Source organism: Sorex araneus, chromosome 8 (genome assembly GCF_027595985.1).
Source record: "Sorex araneus isolate mSorAra2 chromosome 8, mSorAra2.pri, whole genome shotgun sequence".
Taxonomy (NCBI): domain Eukaryota; kingdom Metazoa; phylum Chordata; class Mammalia; order Eulipotyphla; family Soricidae; genus Sorex; species Sorex araneus.
In genome coordinates, this window is record NC_073309.1 from 12694475 (window position 1) to 12716596 (window position 22122).

The 22122-nt window shown below is 42.1% G+C and overlaps 1 protein-coding gene across 2 annotated transcripts in view; it reads right to left on the reverse strand.

Annotated features, from left to right (window-relative positions):
- The window catches only part of NFATC3 (nuclear factor of activated T cells 3), a 102744-nt gene that overhangs the window by 32297 nt on the left and 48325 nt on the right, over positions 1 to 22122 (reverse strand). For both annotated transcript variants that reach the window (XM_004600578.2, XM_004600579.2), the window contains exons 4-6: positions 16780 to 16979; positions 8838 to 9010; positions 4306 to 4446 (exon numbers count right to left, since the gene is read on the reverse strand). In XM_004600578.2, coding sequence (XP_004600635.2) covers positions 4306 to 4446; positions 8838 to 9010; positions 16780 to 16979 — 514 coding nt within the window. The remainder of the gene's footprint in view (positions 1 to 4305; positions 4447 to 8837; positions 9011 to 16779; positions 16980 to 22122) is intronic.

Below are 22122 nucleotides of genomic sequence, written 5' to 3' on the forward strand. Positions count from 1 at the left end.
AAGTGGCTTGCAGAGAGGTATCTCAGAGAGGGCAGAGACACTCAGCATCACATCCCACAGACCCTCACCTATGTATCTCTTACCTCTGGACTTTCGCCTCTATCCTTTAAGATATCCTTTATTTTTCTTCCTTTTGCAGAGCCCAACATACGCAAGGCAGGCACACTACTGCTAAGCTCCATCCATGGCCCATGATCTCCACCTCTCTCTCTCTTTTAAATAATATAGGACTACTGCTATTTATTCAGCCACTGATTAAGCTGACTGAAGTGGTCATGAACTCCACATTATCTTTTTTTTTAAAATTTTTTAAATTGATTTTTTTCTTTTTGGGTCACACCTGGCAATGCACAGGGGTTACTCCTGGCTCTGCACTCAGAAATTACTCATGGCAGTGCTCAGGGGACTACATGGGATGCTGAGAACTGAACATGGGTTGGCTGCATGCAAGGCAAATGCCCTACCCACTTTGCTATTGCTCTAGCCCCCAATTTTTAAAATTGAGTATCTTGAGATAGGCCATTACAAAGCTGTTCATAATTGGGTTTCAGTCACACAATGATCCAGCACCCATCCCACCACCAGTGTATATTTTCCACCACCAATGTCCAATTTCCCTACCACCATGCCCCAACATCCCACCGCCCCACCCCAAGCCTCCCTCTATGGGAGGCACTTTCCTTCTTGCTCTCTCCTTTTCCTTCTGTGCATGATGGTTTGCAATACAGGTACTAAGAGGTCATTGTTGTTTGTTCAGGGCATTCAGTAATTTTATCAGGACGGTAAGACTGGAGTAGCTTTTTGATTGGGTGGCAGCTTTGGGGTATGGCTATGACTGCCAAGGCTTCCAGAAGTACAGAGAGGTGGGGGGAGGTAGCCCATCCCAAACCCTGAGCAAGCCTGGAGATTTCAGTCACAAAACGTGCATACCCAAATTTTCAGTAGATTTTGTCTCAGTGAGATCCGTCCTGAGATGGTGCAGTCAGGATAGGGGCATGGCAGCGATTTTGGATTGTGGAAACCAGGGGTCTCTGCTTGGGTAGGCACCAGGCTGACCCCCCTCACTCCCCCTCCAATTTACCCCGGTCTGTTCAGCCATGCGGGGGTCCGAGATTAACTGCAGCTTTTGATCTCTTCCAAGATTTATGGATCTCTGAAGCAAGGCCGATAAAGAATTTACATGGTGGAGCTGGAGCTGGTTCGTGGGGTGACTGTGCGTGCTTCCAAGAGTATTGGAAAGTGGGGGGAGGTAGCCCATCCCAACTCCACACGATCTCCTTTTTTATATAATAAAGTCAGGTTATATAATACTAACCTGAATTCTGTGAGTTATCCCACCAAATGATCAAATCTAAGAAAAGGACCATGTGAATCTCTTATCTGGAGCCTATGTGGGTAACCTCAGGGCCTACTCTTGTGGCTGGCATCTGAAGAGGTGAAAATTATCTTATGAGATTTAATTTGTGGGGTACAGTGTCAGAATTTAGTTGAGGATACCTATCTGGCATCACAGAATTGCTTCAAGGAGAAATCCAAACATCTGGTGTGAGAAACACTTGTGAAAGTGGTATTACTGTGAGAGTACAGAAAATACACAGCAGTGTTTTTTTTCTACCCACCAGAGGAAATACAAATAAAACTTAAGGGTGGGAGAAATATTACAGGAGATAAGATAAGGCACTCACTTTGCATGCAGCCAACCTCAGTTTGAATCCCCAACACAAATGACAACTGAGCATAAGATAGGAGTAAGTTTTGAGGGGGTCAGAGCAATAGTACAGCAGGTAGGGTGTTTGCCTTGCATGTGGCTGACCTGGGTTCTATACACCTGGCATTCCATATGGTTCCCTGAGCTCTGTCAGGAGTGGTCCCTGAGCACAGAGTTAGAAGTAAGCTCTGAGCACAGCTAGGTATGCCCCTCCCCCCAAAAAAAAACCCAAGCAAACAAAACAAAAAAGAGTAAGCCCTATGAAATGTCAGGTGTGGCTCAATAATAAGAATGACAACAAAAACAAAAACCCCAACCCACTGCTGAGATCAGACTTGAGGCCACTGCATGCAAAAAATGTACTTCAGCCTTGAACCCTCTGAACAATTTCCATGTTTGCTCCCTGTTTCCTCCCTGCTTTTGGCCCCTGAGTATTGCTGAGCGCCAAAACTGAGCACTGAGTTGGGAGCAACTCCCCAAGCACTGCTGGTTATGGCCCTCAAACCAAAACCAGAAAACAAAATAATCTAGACAAGAAGGGCTGAGGGGTTGGGAATAAGTGAGAGGTACATGCCTAGAGCCTTGATCCCTGGCACCACAGACCCTCCCATCCCTCAGCACTGCCAAGGGTATCCCTGTAGTGGCTACCCTCTAAAGACCACTGGAATATTGTAGGACTGATTCAGCAGGGGCATTCATTTGAGATTTGAAATAAATATCTTAATTTAATGCCAGGAAGAAAGTTACAAGAGGGGCCAGAGCGATAGTGCAGAGGATAGGATAAGGCTTTTCCCTTGCACGTGGCCAACCCGGGTGCAATCCCTGGCATCCCGTATGGTCCCCCAAGCACCGCTAGGTGTAATTCCTGAGTGCAGAACCAGGAGTAACTAACCTCTGATCATCACTGGATGTGACCCAAAAAGGAATAAAGAAAAAAAAAAAAGTAAGAAGGCAGGAGAATATGCTTTCCATGTAGGAACCCCAAGTTAAATTCCAGTTGCATGGTCCCCTGAGAACCTCTGAAAGTAATCCCCGAGCAGGGAATGGCCTAAAAACCCAAACCAACTAAACAAACAAAAATCCTATAAAGAGGGGCCGGAGCGATAGCACAGCGGGTAGGGCGTTTGCCTTGCACGCGGCCGACCCGGGTTCGATCCCCGGCATCCCATATGGTCCCCCAAGCACTGCCAGGAGTAATTCCTGAGTGCAAAGCCAGGAGTAACCCCTGAGCATCGCTGGGTGTGACCCAAAAAGCAAAAAAAAAAAAAAAAAAAAAAAAAAAAAAAATCCTATAAAGAACAAACTGCTGTACAAAGGTAAATATCCTATTTTTAAAACTAAGTAGTGTTTATCATTCATATAAGATTTCATATGCATTTTAATGTATTAAAAACTAAAAGAAAGAGAGCATTTGTGTATTTTTTGTTTTGGGGCCACACCCCGCATTGCTCAGGGCTAACTCTGAGCTCAGGGATTGATTACTAATGGGTATGCTTAGTGGAAACTGTATGTAGTGCAGGGGATCAAACGCAGGTTGGGTGCATGTAAGGCGCTTGCTTACCCATAGAAATATCTCTCTAATCCAAGGGGAATATTTGGTGGAGAAATGTTTTACTTATGCTCAAGAAGCTAAAATTAAGTACCTTGTTAGATACAGGGTCTTCAAATTCTTTAAAAATCAAGATACAATTTACCTTATAAAGTATACAATGAGGAGGTTTTTAGTATATTGGCAGAATTATACATCCATCACCAGCATCAGATTCTGGAAATCCTATATCCATTAGCACTTAATGTAACAGTTAGGTCTCATCCCCACTGACACCTCTCTCCAATGCCTATATAATTCATCTTTCTGTCTCTACGGAATCCTTAGCTGGCCATTATCTGTTGATTTCTTTTACTAACCACAATATTTTCAAGGTTATCTATGCTTGAACCCACATTTTCTTCATTTCATGGCTGAATAATATCCCATTGTGTGGATAAGCATTTGGTTGCTCCCTATTTTTAGCTATTATAATCATGCTATAAGCATTTATAACCACATTTCTGTGTAATATGTTTGAATTCTCTTGAGCATATATTACTAGATGTAAAACTACTAGGGAATTATTTTTCTTATTTACACGAAATTTGGATAGAGTACAGGTAAGGTGCTTGCCCTGCATATGGCCAACCTGGTTTGATACCCAGCACCCTACATACCCCACCCCCACCAGGAGTAAGTCCTGATCACTGTTGGCTCCAAAACAAAACAAAAAAGAACATTTTCATAAAAACTTTATATTTGGGTTATAAAAAAATTCGTGTGAGTGATGCTGGTTGCTTTAGGAAAATTTTGTAATCAATGTCAGTGAAACATCTGAATAATTTATTTTATTCCCTTCAGTTTCATGTCAATCAACTCAAATCTCTATTATTTACCTTGACCTTTTTCTTTTTTAAAAAACTTTTTTAATTGAATCACTGTGAGATACACCCTTACAAAGCTGTTCATGATTGGATTTTGGTCACACAGTATTCCAATACCCATCCCTCCACCACTGTACATTTCCCAGCACCAGTGTCCCCAGGTTCCCTCCCATCAACCTTACCTTGTCCTTTTTCAAGAAAAATAATTTTGGATTCTGGAAGAAAATTAGATCCTGTCACAATCATCTCATGACCTCCGTTTACAGAACAGCTGTTGATACTATACTTCTCAATATGAGGAAGTTCCTGAGCAGACCGCTGGGCTGTTTAACAGTTGAGTAAAAACAAAATTTCAGTTTACAATTTTCCATACACAAATGAAAACCACATACTATAAAATGAAAATAAAGGTTTAAAGCTCCACACTTTTAAAATTCAAGACAATGCAACAATATCCATTAAAATAAGTAGGTTGGACCAGAGAGAAAGATCAGTGAGCTGGGCATATGTAAAGTGTGATTTGTACATGGGAGACCTGGGTTTGATCCCTGGCACTGCATGATCCCCTGAGTACCACTTAAGTTATCCCAAGTAGAGAGAAGTAGGCCCTGAGTATTGCCAGCCATACCCCCCAGCCCCCACAATCAATTTTTACAATAACTATGTGTTGGCCTGGTGGTGCTAGGGGGCAACAAAGGTTACACTCAGCATTTCTTTTTTTTTTTTTTTTCTTTTTGGGTCACACCCAGCGATGCTCAGGGGTTACTCCTGGCTTTGCACTCAGGAATTACTTCTGGCAGTGCTTGGGGGACCATATGGGATGCCGGGGATCGAACCCGGGTCGGCCGCGCGCAAGGCAAACGCCCTACCCGCTGTGCTATAGCTCCGGCCCCAGCATTTCTTGATAGACCATGTGGTGCTGAGAATCAAACTCACAGACAATGAATATAAACTGTGTACTCCCGCTCTTTGAGCTCTATCCTTGACTCTTAAGTGTAAAAGATACTTATGGTGGAAACTGGCTATTACAAGTAAGTATAATCTAGTAGCAAAAATAAACTCAACAAAAAAATATTAAAACGGGGGTCAGAGACAGTATGGAGAGTTCTCAGTAAACTTAAAACTGAGCTGCCCATACAAACCAGCAATTCCACTTTGGGGTATCTACCTCCAGGACACAAAAACAGTCATTTAGGGGGCTAGAGCGATAGCACAACGGGTAGGGCGTTTGCCTTGCACGCGGTCGACCCGGGTTCGATTCCCAGCATCCCATATGGTCCCCTGAGCACCGATAGGAGTGATTCCTGAGTGCATGAGCCAGGAGTAACCCCTGTGCATCGCCAGGTGTGACCCAAAAAGCAAAAAAAAAAAAAAAAAAAACCAGTCATTTAAAAGGACACATGCGCACCATTATTCATTGCAACATTTAGTTGAAGATATGAAATCAACCTACGGTTTTGATTCCATATGACATTCGTATGACCCAACTGAATATGAAGATGTGGTATCTACACACAGTGGAGTATCATATATATAATTGCAAGAAACAAGAAATCATGCATTTTGCTGCAACTTGGATAGAAATGGAAGATACAATGAATGAAGTAAGCCAGAAGGATTAAAAACAGGACCATCTGGGGCTGGAGTGATAGCACAGCGGGTAGGACATTTGCCTTGCATGAGGCCAACCTGCGTTCGATTCCCAGCATCCCATATGGTCCCCAAGCACTGCCAGGAGTAATTCCTGAGAGCATGAGCCAGGAGTAACCCCTGTGCACTGACAGGTATGACACAAAAAGCAAAAAACAAAAAACAAAACAAAAAAACCAGGAAGATGAAGTTATTTGTTGCATATAGAATAACTGAATGAGGGAATGCAATGTAGTAATGGGTGATGCTTTGATCATCCTTTACCCTGGAGCATAGGGAAGAGGACAGAAAAGGAAAGAAACCAAAGAGAGAAGAGAAAAAATGAGACAGATATAATAGGGAGCATGTATCAGGGGCCTCGGGTACACTGGTAATGTGGAGTGGTATAGCTCTATACCCAAACCACAGACTTAACAACACTCAAAACACGAGATCCAAACAACCACCACCAAATTTGATTTGTGCTAGAACATTATATATCTAAAACTCAATTATAACTTTGTAAATAATAATTCATTAAGCAAAAACTTTTTTTCTTTTTTGCTTTTTGGGTCACACCTGGCTCTGCACTCAGGAATTACCCCTGGCGGTGCTCAGGGGACCATATGGGATGCTGGGAATCAAACCCAGGTCGGCCGCATGCAAGGCAAGCACCCTATCCACTGTACTATCGCTCCAGCCCCAGTAAAAAATTTTAAATTAAAAAATAGAGGAAGGTGGGGCTGGAGTGATAGCACAGCAGGTAAGGAATTTGCCTTGTACACAGCAGACCCTGGTTTGATTCCCAGCATCCCATATGGTCCCCTGAACACCGCCAGGGGTAGTTCCTGAGTGCAGAGCCAGGACTAACCCTGTGCATCACCGAGTGTGACCCAAAAAACAGGAAAGAAAAAAATAGAGGGAGGACCCTGAGAGATAACTCAACATCTTTGCATGTGGGAGTCCCAGGTCTGAATTCTGGTTCTGCATGGCCCCCTATTACTTCCAGGTGCAATCCCCAAATACTGCCAGGTGAGAATGAAAAAAATACTAAAAATGTATGCATATATTAAACAAGGTATAAAACTGCAACAGGCAAGTACAACTGAAAGGTTAAGAGCAGTGAGATGGCTCAAAGGACTTGCAAAGTGCATGCAGGAGTCTAGGTTTGATGACTGGCACCACATGGTTTACTGCAGGGTATGGCCCAAGAACCAAAAATAAACCAACAAACGAAAGTCTATCTAGTGACTTTCTATGGTGACTATCAAAGGGGAGTAATATTACAAGGCACTCAATACATTCCTTTATACCATTCTGTATCTTTTATATTCTTAACAATCATCACTGTCACTGTCACTGTCATCCCGTTGCTCATCGATTTGTTCGAGCGGGCACCGTAACGTCTCTCATTGAGAGACTTATTGTTACTGTTTTTGGCATACCCGTGCATAACCAATATGCACGGGTAGCTTGCCAGGCTCTGTCGAGCAGGCTCAATACTCTCGGTAGCTTGCTAGGCCCTCCGAGAGGGGCGGAGGAATCGAACTCGAGTCTGCCGCATGAAAGGCGAAAGCCCAACCGCTGTGCTATCGCTCTAACAATCATCACATTCCAATTTAATAACTAAAAATATCATTTGAATAATCCATCTCAAAAACTCAAACTACTCTATGAACTCATAATTGCTTTTGAAAAAAATAGACATTTATGCTTAGATGAGAATAGACTATTACTCTGGAAACAAATATATTAGCAAAGACATATTCAGAAGGGATACCGCTGACTTAGTAATTTACTTTGCAATCAATACTTTTATTCTCTAAAAATCTACATCAGGAAGCATATTATATATTATACTTAATTATATTATTAATCTATATTGAGGTATTAATAACTTTTACAATGAATTACTATAAATTTACCCAAAAATTCCCATTTTAAAAAAAAATCATTGCAATTTGGCAAGAAGAAACAGAAAGTCACTATAGTAGGTATAGTACCAAACTAAGAATGAATATATTTAACAAAAATAATTGATATAATGACAAAAGCAACCAGAAAAATATGTTCTAGGCACAGTTCTGTCACCAAAATGCAAATAACGTTTTGAACGAATATGAGTATGAGTACTTAAGAGACTTTATCTCCTACACAAAATTAAGACATGGAATTTGAACATTTCTACATCTGTGCCCTAGAAAGCAGAGCCAAGAATATAAACTCAGCAACAGAGTACTTGCCATATTTGTATGTGCTGGGGCTTGAGTTCAATTTCTGACACCAAAATAAAATTTTTACAAGAAAAGGAAAATAAAAAATCTAGACAGTAGTCTCAGAATTTTAGTCCTACCAGCTAGCTTTCAGAGGTCCCAAATTTTCCAGGCTTGAATAGATTTTATGGTCCTCTATCACTTACCATCTTTTTAAATTATAGCACTTTAAAGCATTAATTTTTTTCAATTTGATGTTGTAAATAAGCAGTCAATAAAATAAGCTTTTTTAAATACTTATTTACTAAGGAGTCAACTAACAGAGACAGGCATATTCTAACACGATAGAACAAAACTGACTAAGAGACACAACAGAATCAAAGCTTCAGGTGGCCAGAGCAACAGCAAAGCAGGTGGGGTGTTTTGCTTGCACATGGCCGACCCAGGTTCAATCTCCAGCACTCTATATGGCCCCCTGAGCCTGCCAGGTGTGATTCCTGAGAGCAGAGCCAGGAGTGACCTATGAGCACCACCGGGTATGACTAAAAACCAAAGAGAAAACAAATCAAAACTTCAGAAATTGACTCGGTGTCAAGTATACCTTCTTCTTTTTGAAAGGCAAGAACATTGAGGTAAAGAGAATTTTTTTTATAGTTAAATAGCTGTCTAGAGGTCAAATTATAATAAAAAGCCATTTTCTAAATCTCAGGTGAGTGCTCTTCCTACCTACACATGCATCTTCTTTTCATATAAGAAAACCACCAGCTATCCAGATTTTGTGCTTCAAGTTATACTTATGATCCACATATTTTATTATAAGTGATACAAAAACTGACCTACTATAAACAAAATTTTAAAATAGGTTCACTTACAACACTCAACAGGTATAGAAGCTGTCTGCAGAGAAAGGACTTTTCCATTTGGCTGTGGGATGTGTACACGAAACACAAGTCGGACTCTAGTATTCTTTCTGCCAATATCAGTTTCTCCTTTTCGAAGTTCTATATCTGAATTGCGAAGTTTCAAAATACCTGCACAATCAATACTAGAGGAAAAAAAAGAATTTTATTTACTTACTGATATTAAATAGTTTTAAAGAACTCAGCAAAATAGCTATTTTTATTTATTTTTTGGTTTTTGGGTCACACCTAGCGATGCACAGGGGCTACTCCTGGCTCTGCACTCAGGAATTACTCCTGGCGGTGCTTAGGGGACCATATGGGATGCTGGGAACCAAACCTGGGTTGGCCACGTGCAAGGCAAACGCCCTACCCACTGTGCTATCACTCCAGCCCCAGAATAGCTATTTTTGATTTGGCAGGGAAACACTATGATTCTCTAAAATTAGGTTTAAAAAGATACATGTATGTAAAATAATAAGTATGGCAGATTGTCTGCAAAGATGGCTGTCAATACTATTTTCTCCTACATTTACGTGCTACTTTTTTCATTAAATGGCAGGCTAGCTATGTTCCCTTGCTTATGCTTAGAGTACCTATGCCCATCTTGCTTTTAAAAAATAGAATGTGGTAAAGTTAACGCTGGGTTAAAAATGAACCTAGCACTTAACTCTAGTAACTTCCGTTCTTTTAGTCTGGTGCCACTACAAAGTTCAATTAAAATGCTAGAAATAAATGCACAGACTGCAATAACTCTAGCTACTCCAGCCAACTTGGAAGTTTTAATTCCACTGACCTCCCATCAGAATGTAGTACATAAAGTGATTCCACATCACTACTACATGAACTCAAAGAATAATTTGAAAATAACCAAAAAATGATCAACGGGGTAAGGCATGTAGCTCAGTGGCAGAGCACTTTCCTTGCATGTATGAGGCCCTGGGTTCAATCTCTGGAACAGTTATGGATCACCCAGAGCACCACGGGAAAGAGCTCGAAGAGCCCAGGCACTGAACCATCAGGCCCACACCACCTGACCAGGGGTTACCGGAAGAGGTATGGGACCCTTTTAGCACTGCTGGCCTGGTGGTGGTTGTAGTAAACGTCGTCACCTGATGTCACAGTCATAGTAGTAGTAGGCATTACTTTTTATTTATTTATTTTTATTTTTTTGCTTTTCGGGTCACACCCAGAGATGCACAGGGGTTACTCCTGGCTCTGCACTCAGGAATTACTCCTGGTGGTGCTGGGGGACCATATGGGATGCTGGGAATTGAACCCGGGTCGGCCACGGGTCGGCCATGTGCAAGGCAAACGCCCTACCCACTGTGCTATCACTCCAGCCCCAAGGCATTACTTTTTAAATTAAAAACAACAACTTTATTTTGGGGGTTGGGAAGGCCATATCTGGTAGTCCTGACTCTGTGCTCAGGACTGACTGCTGGCAATATTCAGGGGACCATATCCAGTGCTGGGGATCGAAGTAGGTTCAGCAAGATGCAAGGCAAGCACTTTAGTTTCTGTACTATCTCTAGCATTCTCTCTGGCCCAAGAATAATAATTGTTAAGCGACTAAACTCTGGGAGCAATCTCTCTTACTAGATAACTGATAGACATAACAAAATACCTTTTTTTTTCTCCTTTCGGGTCTGGTGATGCTCAGAGGTTACCTCTGGCTTTGTACTCAGGAACCGTACTCAGGAATTACTCCTGGTGGTGCTTGGGGGACCATATGGTATGCCGGGGATGGAACCCAGGTCAGCCACAGGCAAGGCAAATGTCCTATCCACTGTACTAATGCTCCAGCCACAAGACTAATTCTCTATTTACAATAAGGTAAAAGAAGGCCCACTTGTAGAACTACAAGTAAGTAATAGTAAGTAATAAATGTAATAAACTTTTTTTGGTAATTATTAATAAAATTGTCATGACTGGAAAATAGACATAAACACTTTAAAAACTTCAACTAAGGGATTGGAGTGATAGCATAGTGGGTAGGGCGTTTGCCTTGCACGCGGCCGACCCGAGTTCGATTCCCAGCATCCCATGTGGTCCCCTGAGCACCTTCAGGAGTAATTCCTGAGTGCAGAGCCAGGAATAACCCCTGTGCATCACCAGGTGTGACCCAAAAAGCAAAAAAAAAAAAGAATAAGTGAATTTTGGGGCTGGAGCAATAGCACAGCGGGTAGGGCATTTGCCTTGCACGAGGCTGACCCGGGTTTGATTCCCAGCATCCCATATGGTCCCCTGAGCACCACCAGGAGTAATTCCTGAGTGCAGAGCCATGAGTAACCCCTGTGCATTGCCGGGTGTGACCCAAAAAGCAAAAAAAAAAAAAAAAAAAAACTTCAACTAAATAAACTCTTAGAAATAATAAATTGGGGGCCAGAGTGACAATACAGCATGCAGCTTAACAGGGTTTGATCCCTGACATCCCAAAAGGTCTCCTGACCCTGCCAGGAATGACCCCTGAGCACTGCGGGTGTGGCCAAACAAACAAACAAAACAAAACAAAGGGATGTGGGGGTAGATTGAAGAAACAACAAAACAGAGCAAAAATATCAGGCTACAAAATCAACACAAAAATCTATTGCTCAGGAGACCATAAGTAGTGCTGGGAATGGAATGTCTGCCGCACGTAAGACAAGGGTCTTACTCCATTTCTGGCACAGCAGTGTAAGTTCTGTGCTGCAACCTGCCTGTGTTCACCTAGATATGCTCAGTGGCCAGAGAACCTACACTAAACCCTAAAGTTCAGCGTTACTTTAGCTTTTTTTTTTTTTTTTTTCTTTTTGGGTCACACCTGGCGATGCACAGGGGTTATACTCCTGGCTTTGCACTCAGGAATTACTCTTAGCGGTGCTCAGAGGGAATGCTGGGAATCAAACCCGGGTCGGCCTCGTGCCAAGGCTAACACCCTACCTATCACTCGAGCCCCTACTTTAGCATTTTTAAGTATGTGCAGTAACACTCTTTTTGGGTCACCCACTCTGCATCCACCACAGCTTGACTCGGGCACACCTCCCAATGCCAGCCACCACTGTAATGAAGAATGACACACAGTGCTTTCAGAGGTCACCCTTCAGATGCTTTGAAGCTTTTTGGATATGCATAGGTCTTTGGTGGCTGGGGTAGTTTCACAGTGTTCTTAGTTGACATGAGGATCTGAACCTAGTATTTGTTTTTGGTTTGGGGGCCACACTTGACTGTGCTATGGCTTACTCCTGGTGACACATCCATGGATCACTCCTGGCAGTGCTCAGGGGACCATATGGGATTAGGAGCAAAGCTGGGTTGGTGACGTGCAAACCAAGTGTCCTTCCTGCTGTACTATATCGCCAACCCTGAAGATCTGAACATCTTGATTTACGTTACTAGGAATTTCTGGGTCAAGTGACCGTTTTGAGACCTTTACCTAAAATACACACATACGGGAGAGAAAAAGTGATGGCTACTGGTAAAAAAATTTAAAAAAAAAAACTTTATTGGGCTGGAGCAATAGTACAGTGGGCAGTGCACTTGCCTTGCACATGCAGCCAACAAGTTTAACCATATGGACATCCCATATGGTACCCCAAGCACTGCCAGGAGTAATTCCTGAACATAGACTCAGGAGTAAACCCTGCCCTGTGTGACCAAAATACAAACAAATTAATTTTTTTTAATTCTAGGAATCATGAAAGAGGTCTAAAGAACTTAAACTCAGATATTTTAGAAGAGAGCTAATTTTCTAAAAAATATATAGAATAAGAGTTTCAGAGGGGCTGGAGAGACAGTACAGAGGGTAGGGCAGCCACTGCATGCAGCCATTCTGGATTCAATCCCTGCCATACCATAGGGTTCCCCGACCACTGCCAGGAACAACTCCTGAGTGTAAAGCCAGGAATAATCCCTGAGTATGGCCAGTGTGCCCCTCTCCCTCATGCCCCTCGCCCCCTAAAAAAGTGACAGAAATGACCAAAAACTGGGTTTGAAAATGAAGAGAAGGCTTGAAGGTGAGGGAAGAAGGAGGAAAGGAGAAGTGAAAGAAAATAAGTAAAAAAGCTAGAGAGATAGTACAGGGCCGTTAAGGCACTTGCGTGCACGAGGCCAAGCCCTGGCACTGCATACAGTCCCCAGACCAGGATGGAAGGAAGGGAGGCTGAGAGGAAATAAACTAACACCAAGAGAAAAGAAACACTGGGAGGGAGGGAAGAAGGGAGAGGATAAGGAGACAGAGAGAGAGAGAGAGAGAGAGAGAGAGAGAGAGAGAGAGAGAGAGAGAGAGTAGGGGGTTAGGTATATGTGAGGTACCACATGGTCCCTGAACATTGCTAAATGCAGCACTGGAGGCCCCCAGCATCGCTTAGTGTGGCCTGAGTAATCTCTAGAGTGACAGTACAGTGAGGGTAGGGCATCTGCCTTGCATACAGCTGAGCTGAATTCTATCCCTGGCGCGAAGCCAGGGATAGAACTGAGATCCAAAAAGAATGATTTCTAATGATGCCAGGGATAGATATGAGATCCAAAAAGAATGATCTCTAAGCACAGAGCTGGGGTGGCGCCCAGAAACCAAAATAAATAGATAGATATAGATAGATAAATACAGTTCCATTTAAAACTAAATCTTTATTTCATTTTCTGATTCTTGGATCACCTCAGAGAGTGCTCAGAGGATCATGTGGTGCTGGGGATTAAGCCTGACTCCCTTATGCAAATCCTAAGCATTTAGAATTTAGTTTAGCCATCTGAGCTATTTCTCTGGCCTACAATTATATTTTAGATCACAGAGTATAATGTCAGATCCATATTCATCAACTTTGTTTTAAATAGGGAATGTAGCTCTACACTTACCTGTAGCTTAAATAAAGTACCCATAGCTTATCCAAATTAAATCCCTGCAGTCAGGGGACAAAATAAATGAATAACACCAACAGAAAATAAACACATAGGGGGCCAGAGAGAGAGAGAGAGAGAGAAAGAACTTGGGTTTAGGTATATGTGAGGTACCACATGGTACATTCGCAGCTTCATTCAGCACTAACTGCCTGTTATTCATGACAGTTTTTTAACTTCTAGCTCACAAGTTAAAAAATGGTTAAAAATCACTTATATACAATAGATGGAAAAGGCTTCTTATAGTTGTATAACTTTGTAATTGCTTCTTCCTTAATGGTTTCTTGGCACACTAAATGTTGTCACATCCCTTGGTTCCTATAGAATAACTACTTCCTAACCTATAACCAAAGTGGAGAGAATGGGCAAAGAATTTTCAGGTATGTGTGTGAGACAGAATGTGGCAAAGGGGTTAGGTACCTATTACTGGTAACAATAGTATTTTTGAGGCTTTGTGCTTTCTGACCAGAACTAGGGAGAAAGTATATACCAGAGAAAGATCACAAACCATAACAATCACTTCTCTTTATGGGAAAAGCAGGAGACAAATATATTCCAATCTATTCTGGTTTTTAACAATGATCTGGTGTATTCCCACAGAGAGGATTATTCAAATCTGTGTTGTGTCGGCATTATCTGGTAAAATAATGGAAATCTCTCTGTCCTGCGTTGAATGCAGTAAGGTACTTTGTTGGTGGAGCTAACGTTAATGGTGGAACTATTAGTTAAGAACTTCCTAGGTTCATTCAAAATACATTTTAAAAAGAAAAAGTTATGTAAATAAAAGTTTATCATGTATCAATTTAAAAATTATTTGGTGAGGCTCAGCTCGCTCTGCCCACACCATGGCAACCTTCGTGGCACTCAGCACCAAGGCCAAAATGCCTGTGCTGCTTCTCGTGGATCTGGTCAACCAAGAACAAACCCTGACAGGGAGATTTAACTTAGACAGCAAATTAGAGTTGGTTGGTTGGTTTTCTCTCTCCTACCCCCAATGTATTTGGTCTGATTGTAGGAAACTCTGCTAAGACCAGAACACAAAGAGTAAAAAGAATAAAAACTATTCATAACCCAAAAAAAAAAATTATTTGGTGAGACTTTCTCAATTCCTTGCAAGTTTCTAAATACCTTAAAAGCTCATATATTCTTGGGGCTAGAGAGACTATAGCACAATGGCTAAGACACTTGCCTCACACGCATCCAACCCGGGTTCAACCCCATATGGTCCTCTGAGTGATTCCTGAGTGCAGGATCAGGGGTAAGTCCTGAGCATAGCTGGGTGTGACACAAGCACCATACCCCCATCCACCCCAACCCTCCCCCACAAAAAAAACACCCTCATGTATTCGTTTTTGTTGCTGCTTTTTCAGCTATCCTAGTGGTGCTAAGGAGACCATTATAGTGTTAGGGCTCTTACCAGGGCAAGCACCTTATCGCCTGTACTTATCTCTACAGGATATGGGGGTAGGATGTTTGCCTTGTACGCAGCCGACCTGGGTTTGAACCCCGGCATCCCATATGGTCCCCCAGCACCTCCAGGAGTAATTCCTGAGTGCAGAGCCAGGAGTAACCCCTGAGCATGGCTGGGTGTGACTCAAAAACAAAACAAAACAAAAAAAAATCTTTTTAATTTATTGGTGCAGTAATTATTTTGAGAAAGAATATGAGGCATTTTTATAATACAAATAAAGTCAAGAAAAAATATGTAAATAGAAAGAACAGAAAATATATTGCAAACTGATGGTTATATAAATTACTATAATTACCAATTATGACGTTTACCAAAAATGCCAAAGCTAAAAGTAAATATGATGACGTTTTTAATGGTCTCTCCTTGTCTGGTAAAGCTGTCTACCATATCATTAGGAAATACCGACCATTTGAACAAAGCAAGTAAAAATAAGCCACTGCATTTCAGGTTTCTATTACAACCAACTATATATAATCCTGAAACTCAAACCTGAACAAAATTCTATTACCATCTCATTTAGAAAATTACCACCTCATCTTATTTATAAGTGGAACAAACAGGACACCTGAAGGAAGAGTCAGTTTCCCTTAAGGAATCAAAATTGTACTGCTACAATTTATTCAATATTTAGGACTGGAGCAAAAGCACAGTGAGTAGGGTGTTTGCCTTGCACACAGCTAACCCGGGTTCGATTCCTCCGTCCCTCTCGGAGAGCCCAGCAAGCTACCGAGTATCCAGCCCGCATTGGCAGAGCCTGGCAAACAGGCTGTATTCAATATGCCAAAAACAGTAACAAGTCTCACAATGGAGACATTACTGGTGCCCGCTCAAGCAAATCGATGAACAACGGGACAACACTGCTACAGACAGTGCTACAATTTATTTATTGCCTACCATATCAGACTTTGAACTACTCAAAAAGTCCATCTATTTCCCCCCTTTCATTTCCCTTTGTCACCGTTATGCAAAGAACACGGGTTGCACATGCTTAGTTGTGATCACCTACTTTTGAGTTTGGTGCTGGAGGGACACACACTTGAATGTAGTGGCTCAAGTCACATATATTAATTGTGGTACTCAAACACACTTGGCTGTGAAGGGCCAGAGAGAAGACGCTTTGTGTGGATCCCAAAGAGCAGAACTGTTGGAATCGTATTTGCAGTATGCAGGATAGTGACAGGAACTGAACTCACCATGATGCTGGCCCCATGCTTACAAAGGAGGCTTTCTAATGTTGGACCATCCTCAGACCCTGAAAAAGTTCCTATGTTTTCATTTCTAACAACAAGCATGGTGCTTGTTGGGCACTATATGATGTATAATTTTTTGTAGAATTTAGTCTTCTTTCGGTAAATTTGCAACCAACCTTAGCAAACATGCTACAAATCCAACATTTTAGATGTTATTTAGAAAATATTATTTAGATAATGTTATTTAATGTTTAGATAATGTTATTTAACTTAGAAGAATGAGCACTTTATTTCTGAACTATAAATAGAAATATGTTTTCCCCAAAAGCTGTCTTAGGAAAAGAAAGAAGTATTCTGACTGAACTATTTTTCAATCTACCTGGCTGACATGTTGTTTTCTGGAAGAAGTGGAATTTCCAAAACTTTTGTGCTGGCAATTATTATCTCTTGGCTCGCTGTAGCAACAGTCTTCCCCGTGATTCGATGAACCTGGTAAAATGCATGAGGTCGTAAATATCGATCATCTGCTGTTCCAATAAACATCTGTAGACTTATTGGCTTTTCACTATAGCCCAGGAGCTGAGCAGAAAAAAAGAAACAAACAAAAAAATACAATTAATTATCTAAGTATTTCACAGTTAGCTGAGAACACTAAGCCTATCATATCTGTATCAGACATTATTGGCACGTACAAGGTTATTTCAAGAAAGATAATTGGAAAAAGCCCCAGCAAATAGCCTCTCCAATTTCAGAAGTTTCAAGTTTTAAAGTTCTGGAACATGGGGTCAGGAGACAAAGTAGTGGGGAGGGTTCTTGCTTTGTATGCAACTGACCCAGGTTTGTTCCCTGGCATCCCGTATGTGGTCCCCTGAACACTGTCAGCAGTGATGCCTAAGAACAAAACCAGGAGTAAGCACCGAGCACTGCTGGGTGGACCTCAAACCCCCTATGCCCCTGCAAAAGTGCGTGTGTGCAGGGTGCGCGCTCTCTCTCTCTCTCTCTCTCTCTCTCTCTCTCTCTCTCACCCTCCCACCCTCTGGAATATGTTACAAAAGAAGAGGGTATTTTTTCTTTGTTTTTGATAAATTTCCTTATCAACAGAATTTTGCAAAACCTTTTAGAGTTCTGTGAAGAGCTGGGTGTGTAGAAAGATCTCTAATAAACTGTTAAAATCAAACATTTTATTTTAGTGGGAAGTCTGAAAAAGTCTCAATCATAGGTTGCCAACATAATTTCTTTTTCGGCTTAAAAATTGTTTGTTGGAGGTCATACCCTGAAGGGCTTACTCCTGACTCTGTACTCAGGGATCACTCCTGGCAGGCTTGGGAGACCATATGTGGTGCCAATCCAAAACTGGGTTTGGCTGTGTGCAAGGCAAGCAACTTACCCTCTGTCCTATCTCTAGAGCCTCTTATTTTTTTTTTTTAAAGTAATTGCACCTGACTGCTAATAAAGTGCCAGTGAAACCTCCACTCCCATCCCCCCACACACACATATTGTCCCCATGTGTCCTGGTGGTCTTCAAGTGTTTACTCCTGATGGTGCCTTGGGAAACAATACACAGCACCAGGTCTGCCACACATAAAACTCCTGTACATCTCTCCAGCCCACCTCTTAATATCATACTTAACCACTGCCAAATCACAGTTCTTGAAGTATGTCTGGCTTTTCCTAAAGTGCTAGTTTGATTCAGTACAGCTTCATCTTCAAAGGCTCTGAGAATGCAAGGCATCTGAGCACTAGTTAGATACAGATGCTTATGCTCTAAAATCTATGGTTACACTTCATAGCCAAGTCTCTAGACCTTGAAAGCACAATTTTTTTTCAGGGGGAATGGGGCTTGGGGCCATACCCAGTAATGCTGAAGGGTTCTGTATTCGGAGGTTGCCTTTGACAATGCACAGGGGACCACGAGGTGTCTGAGATCTAACCAGGGTCAGCTGCATGCAAAGCCAGTGTGTTAACTCCAGTACTATTTCTGGCTCTGAAGAATTTTCAGACCTGCCATTAAGATGTTTGATTTTTTTGTTGTTGTTAATGGGAAGTCTTTTGCTCTTGTCCTGGCCCTGAGTTCTGAATCCCAAGATACCTCTCTCAGCAGCTCTGTTGCCCAATTCTGGTTTTCCTGAAAATGCCACGGAGGAATTTATTTCAACCTTCTTGATACAACTCTAGTCTTTAATTAATGAAAGTCTAAAGTATCTCAGAGTATTTCTGCCCCTGTAACAATTAAGTATAAAAAGAGGAAGTTTCCCAATTCTTCTTTCTAAATACTCTTACTTTGGGATAGTGGCTTCTTTGCACTTGGTGGGTACCTAAATGTTTTGGAAATAGCTTCCTCAGTAATAACCATGCTTACTTTTGACTACAGGTATCTGTGGGAAAAATTTTTATTGTGGCTTTCTAACCCATTAATGTCAAAGGAGCACTGCGATAAGAGGGGCTGCATAAAACCCATTTTTGAGTAGTATAGTGGAGGATTTCTGGCACTTAAAAGAAGCTGTGGTAGTGAATCACAGTGCCATTGGCATTTTCATACAGCAATGCTGGGTGGCATACGTAGATATGTGCCTTTCAAGCCTGAGATATTATGAGCTACCTAGTAATATGCAAATTTTTTCTCTACCGTTTTAAAGTATCTGGATACATGATACTATATACAGACTACTTGTTTGGCAAGTAATTAATGATACATGTGTTAGCTATTAGTCTGCATCCATGAGTTCAAATATAAGATCTAATCAGAGAAATTTTTTAAAAAATCTTGTGGGGTGGGAATGGGAGGGAAACTAGGGACATTGGTGCTGGGAAATGCACATTGGTGAAGGGAGAGGTGTTAGAACATTATATGACTGAAACCCAGTCATGAACAATTTTTTAACTGTGATTCTATTAAAAATAAATTTTAAAAATTAAACAACAATAAAAAATAACCTCTTAAAGGGCCAGAGCAATAGTACAGTGGGCAGGGCATTTGCTTTGCATGCAGCGAACCTGGGTTTGATCCCTGGCACCCTATATGGTTCACGGATCACTTAGGAGTGATCCCTAAGCACAGAGCCAGGAGGAAGCCCTGAGCACTGCAGGGTATAGCCCCAAAACAAAACAACTCTCAAATATATAAAAGGAGTTTTATTCCTCAGGTGAATGCTTTATTCCTCCTCTCCACTGCTTATCCATCCCTGTGTAGTGGAATTTGTAACCTAACAACACCAAATTTTATTAATTAACCTCCTCTCCCCAGGAAAGGAAATGAAGACTTTGCCAATTACCAATAACACAATTTAGGTTAGTTTTCTGTCCTGTAATATTTATAGAGGAGCAGTAGTGGTGGAATTCTGGCACCCAGTGGTAGCACTAGCAAATAAGGAAGATATCAGGGCCTAGAGAGACAGTATAGTCAGTAAGGTGTTTGCCTTACAAGTGGCCAACCCAGGTTTGATCCCTAGTTCTATCAGAAGTGGTCCCTGAGCACTGAGCCAGGAGTAAGCCCTGAGAACCGATGGGTATGGCCCAAAAAAGAAAGAAAAAAAAAATGGTCAGAGGATTAGGCGTGTGGAACAAGTTGCAGGAATCATGAGTGAGATACTAGGATTGATACCAGCATAGCATGATCCACCTTGAACACTATTGGGATGGTCCTCGCAACAAACCGACAAAATCAAACCAAACCAAATCCTTTGAAGTCACTGATTTTGAACAGGTAATGTAATTTTTTAAATTATTTTTGGGGCCACACCAACAATGCTTAGGGTTACTCCTGGCTCTGCACTAAGAACTTATTCCTGACAGTGCTTGAGATGTGAGGATTGAACCTGGATCAGCTACACGCAAGGCAAATATCCTATCTGCTTTACTATCTCTCCAGCCCCATAAAAATTCTTTTAAAGTCCCCTCCACCCTGAATTATTTATTGTTGTTACAGAGAAACCGCGGTGGTGGCTGCAGTGTCACCGCCTGCCCCAGCCAGGCCAAATCGCAGCGCCCTTGGACATAGAGCTGTGGCGGCAGTGCATGAAGTGGATCATCCACTGTGGGATGCTGTCAGCCAACCACCAGGTGACCTGGGATTCGGTGCAGGTGTTCAACCTGGCACAGACTCTCCGAGATAGGGTCCTGCTAAGCCAGCCACTCAACAACCTCCGGGCACACTCCATCAACCTCAAGGAGATCAACCTGAGGCCGCAGATGTCCCAGGTGCTGCCCAGAGACACAGGCAGGTGCATGTTTGTCAGTATGCAGATCATTACAACATGCCAGTCGACCAAAAGCTTACATTCGGTAGACTGGAACACCTGTAAAGGCAATTAGAGGCTGTCCCAAAATCCTCCGTCCCTCTCAGAGAGCCTGGCAAGTTAACGAGAGTATCCTGCCCGCATGGCAGAGCCTGGCAAACTACCCGTGGTGTACGCGATATGCCAAAAACAGTAACAATTACGATGGTAACATGATAATGGTCCTCATTCCCCTGACCCTGAAAGAGCCCCCAATACGCCATTGGGCTACTCTAGCAAGTGACAGGGACAAATGGAGATGTTACTGGTGCCCCCTCGAGCAAATCAATGAACAACTGGATGACAGTGATACAATGACAGTGAATGCTGTGATAACTGTAGGTTGTACAAATGCCCAGTTGTGGTGCTCACACATCTATTTGGTTGTGATGTTCCCCAGGGTTTGCAATCCTCCCATCTTTTTTACCTATATCACAGATTGTACTCAGGGCTTCATTCAAGCAAGGTAGCTGCTCTACTACAAAGCTGCATCCCTGACCCCTCACACCCTTTTTGTGTGGTGCTTGCACCTGGCCATGGTTCAGCTGGGTTCTTGTGTTCCTTATTGGTTCTCTCCAACCAGCTAAAGTTACATCTGTTTAACGGCTAGCAAAGGTAAATAAACATACGTGCTTAATCTGTATTTAACTAGAAGTGGTTTGTAAATGTTTTAATATTTATAGTTAAGAAATCTACCGGTATGTTCAGATGTGAAATCTCTTTAAATGTTTTGGCATAAATAATTCAGTAAATTTTGAGACTTTAATAGTAAAGATTCTATTTTAAAACTACCAACATGATCACAATTAAAACACTAATGGGGGGCCGGAGCGATAGCACAGCGGGTAGGGCGTTTGCCTTGCACGCGGCCGACCCGGGTTCGATCCCCGGCATCCCATATGGTCCCCCAAGCACCGCCAGGAGTAATTCCTGAGTGCAAAGCCAGGAGTAACCCCTGAGCATCGCTGGGTGTGACCCAAAAAGCAAAAAAAAAAAAAAAAAAACACTAATGGGCTTGAGAGACAGTACACCAGGTAAGGCATTTGTTGTGCAAGCAGCAGAGCCTAATTCAAGCCCAGACACCATCTCTGGTACCCACAACCCCTGCCAGGAGTAAGCCCTGAGCACAGGGCCAGGAGTAAGCCCTGAGCAAAGCAGGGTGTGGCCAAACAACACAAAACATAAACAAAATTTAAATAAATTTATGAAGTATAAAATGTGCACACAAATGAAATTCAGTTATTTTCTTCTTATGTTACGTAGAGAAACAGAGTGTACATGGTAATAGCGAGTGCAATTCACCCACATTTGTATACAGTTGAAAAAACAGAGACAGTAGTGCCATATTTGTTCTTCTTTTTATTAAGAGGGTGTGGGAGAGGGCACACCCACGCTAATCAGGACTTATTCCTGGCTCTGTACTCAGGAAACATTCCTGGTGGGAATAT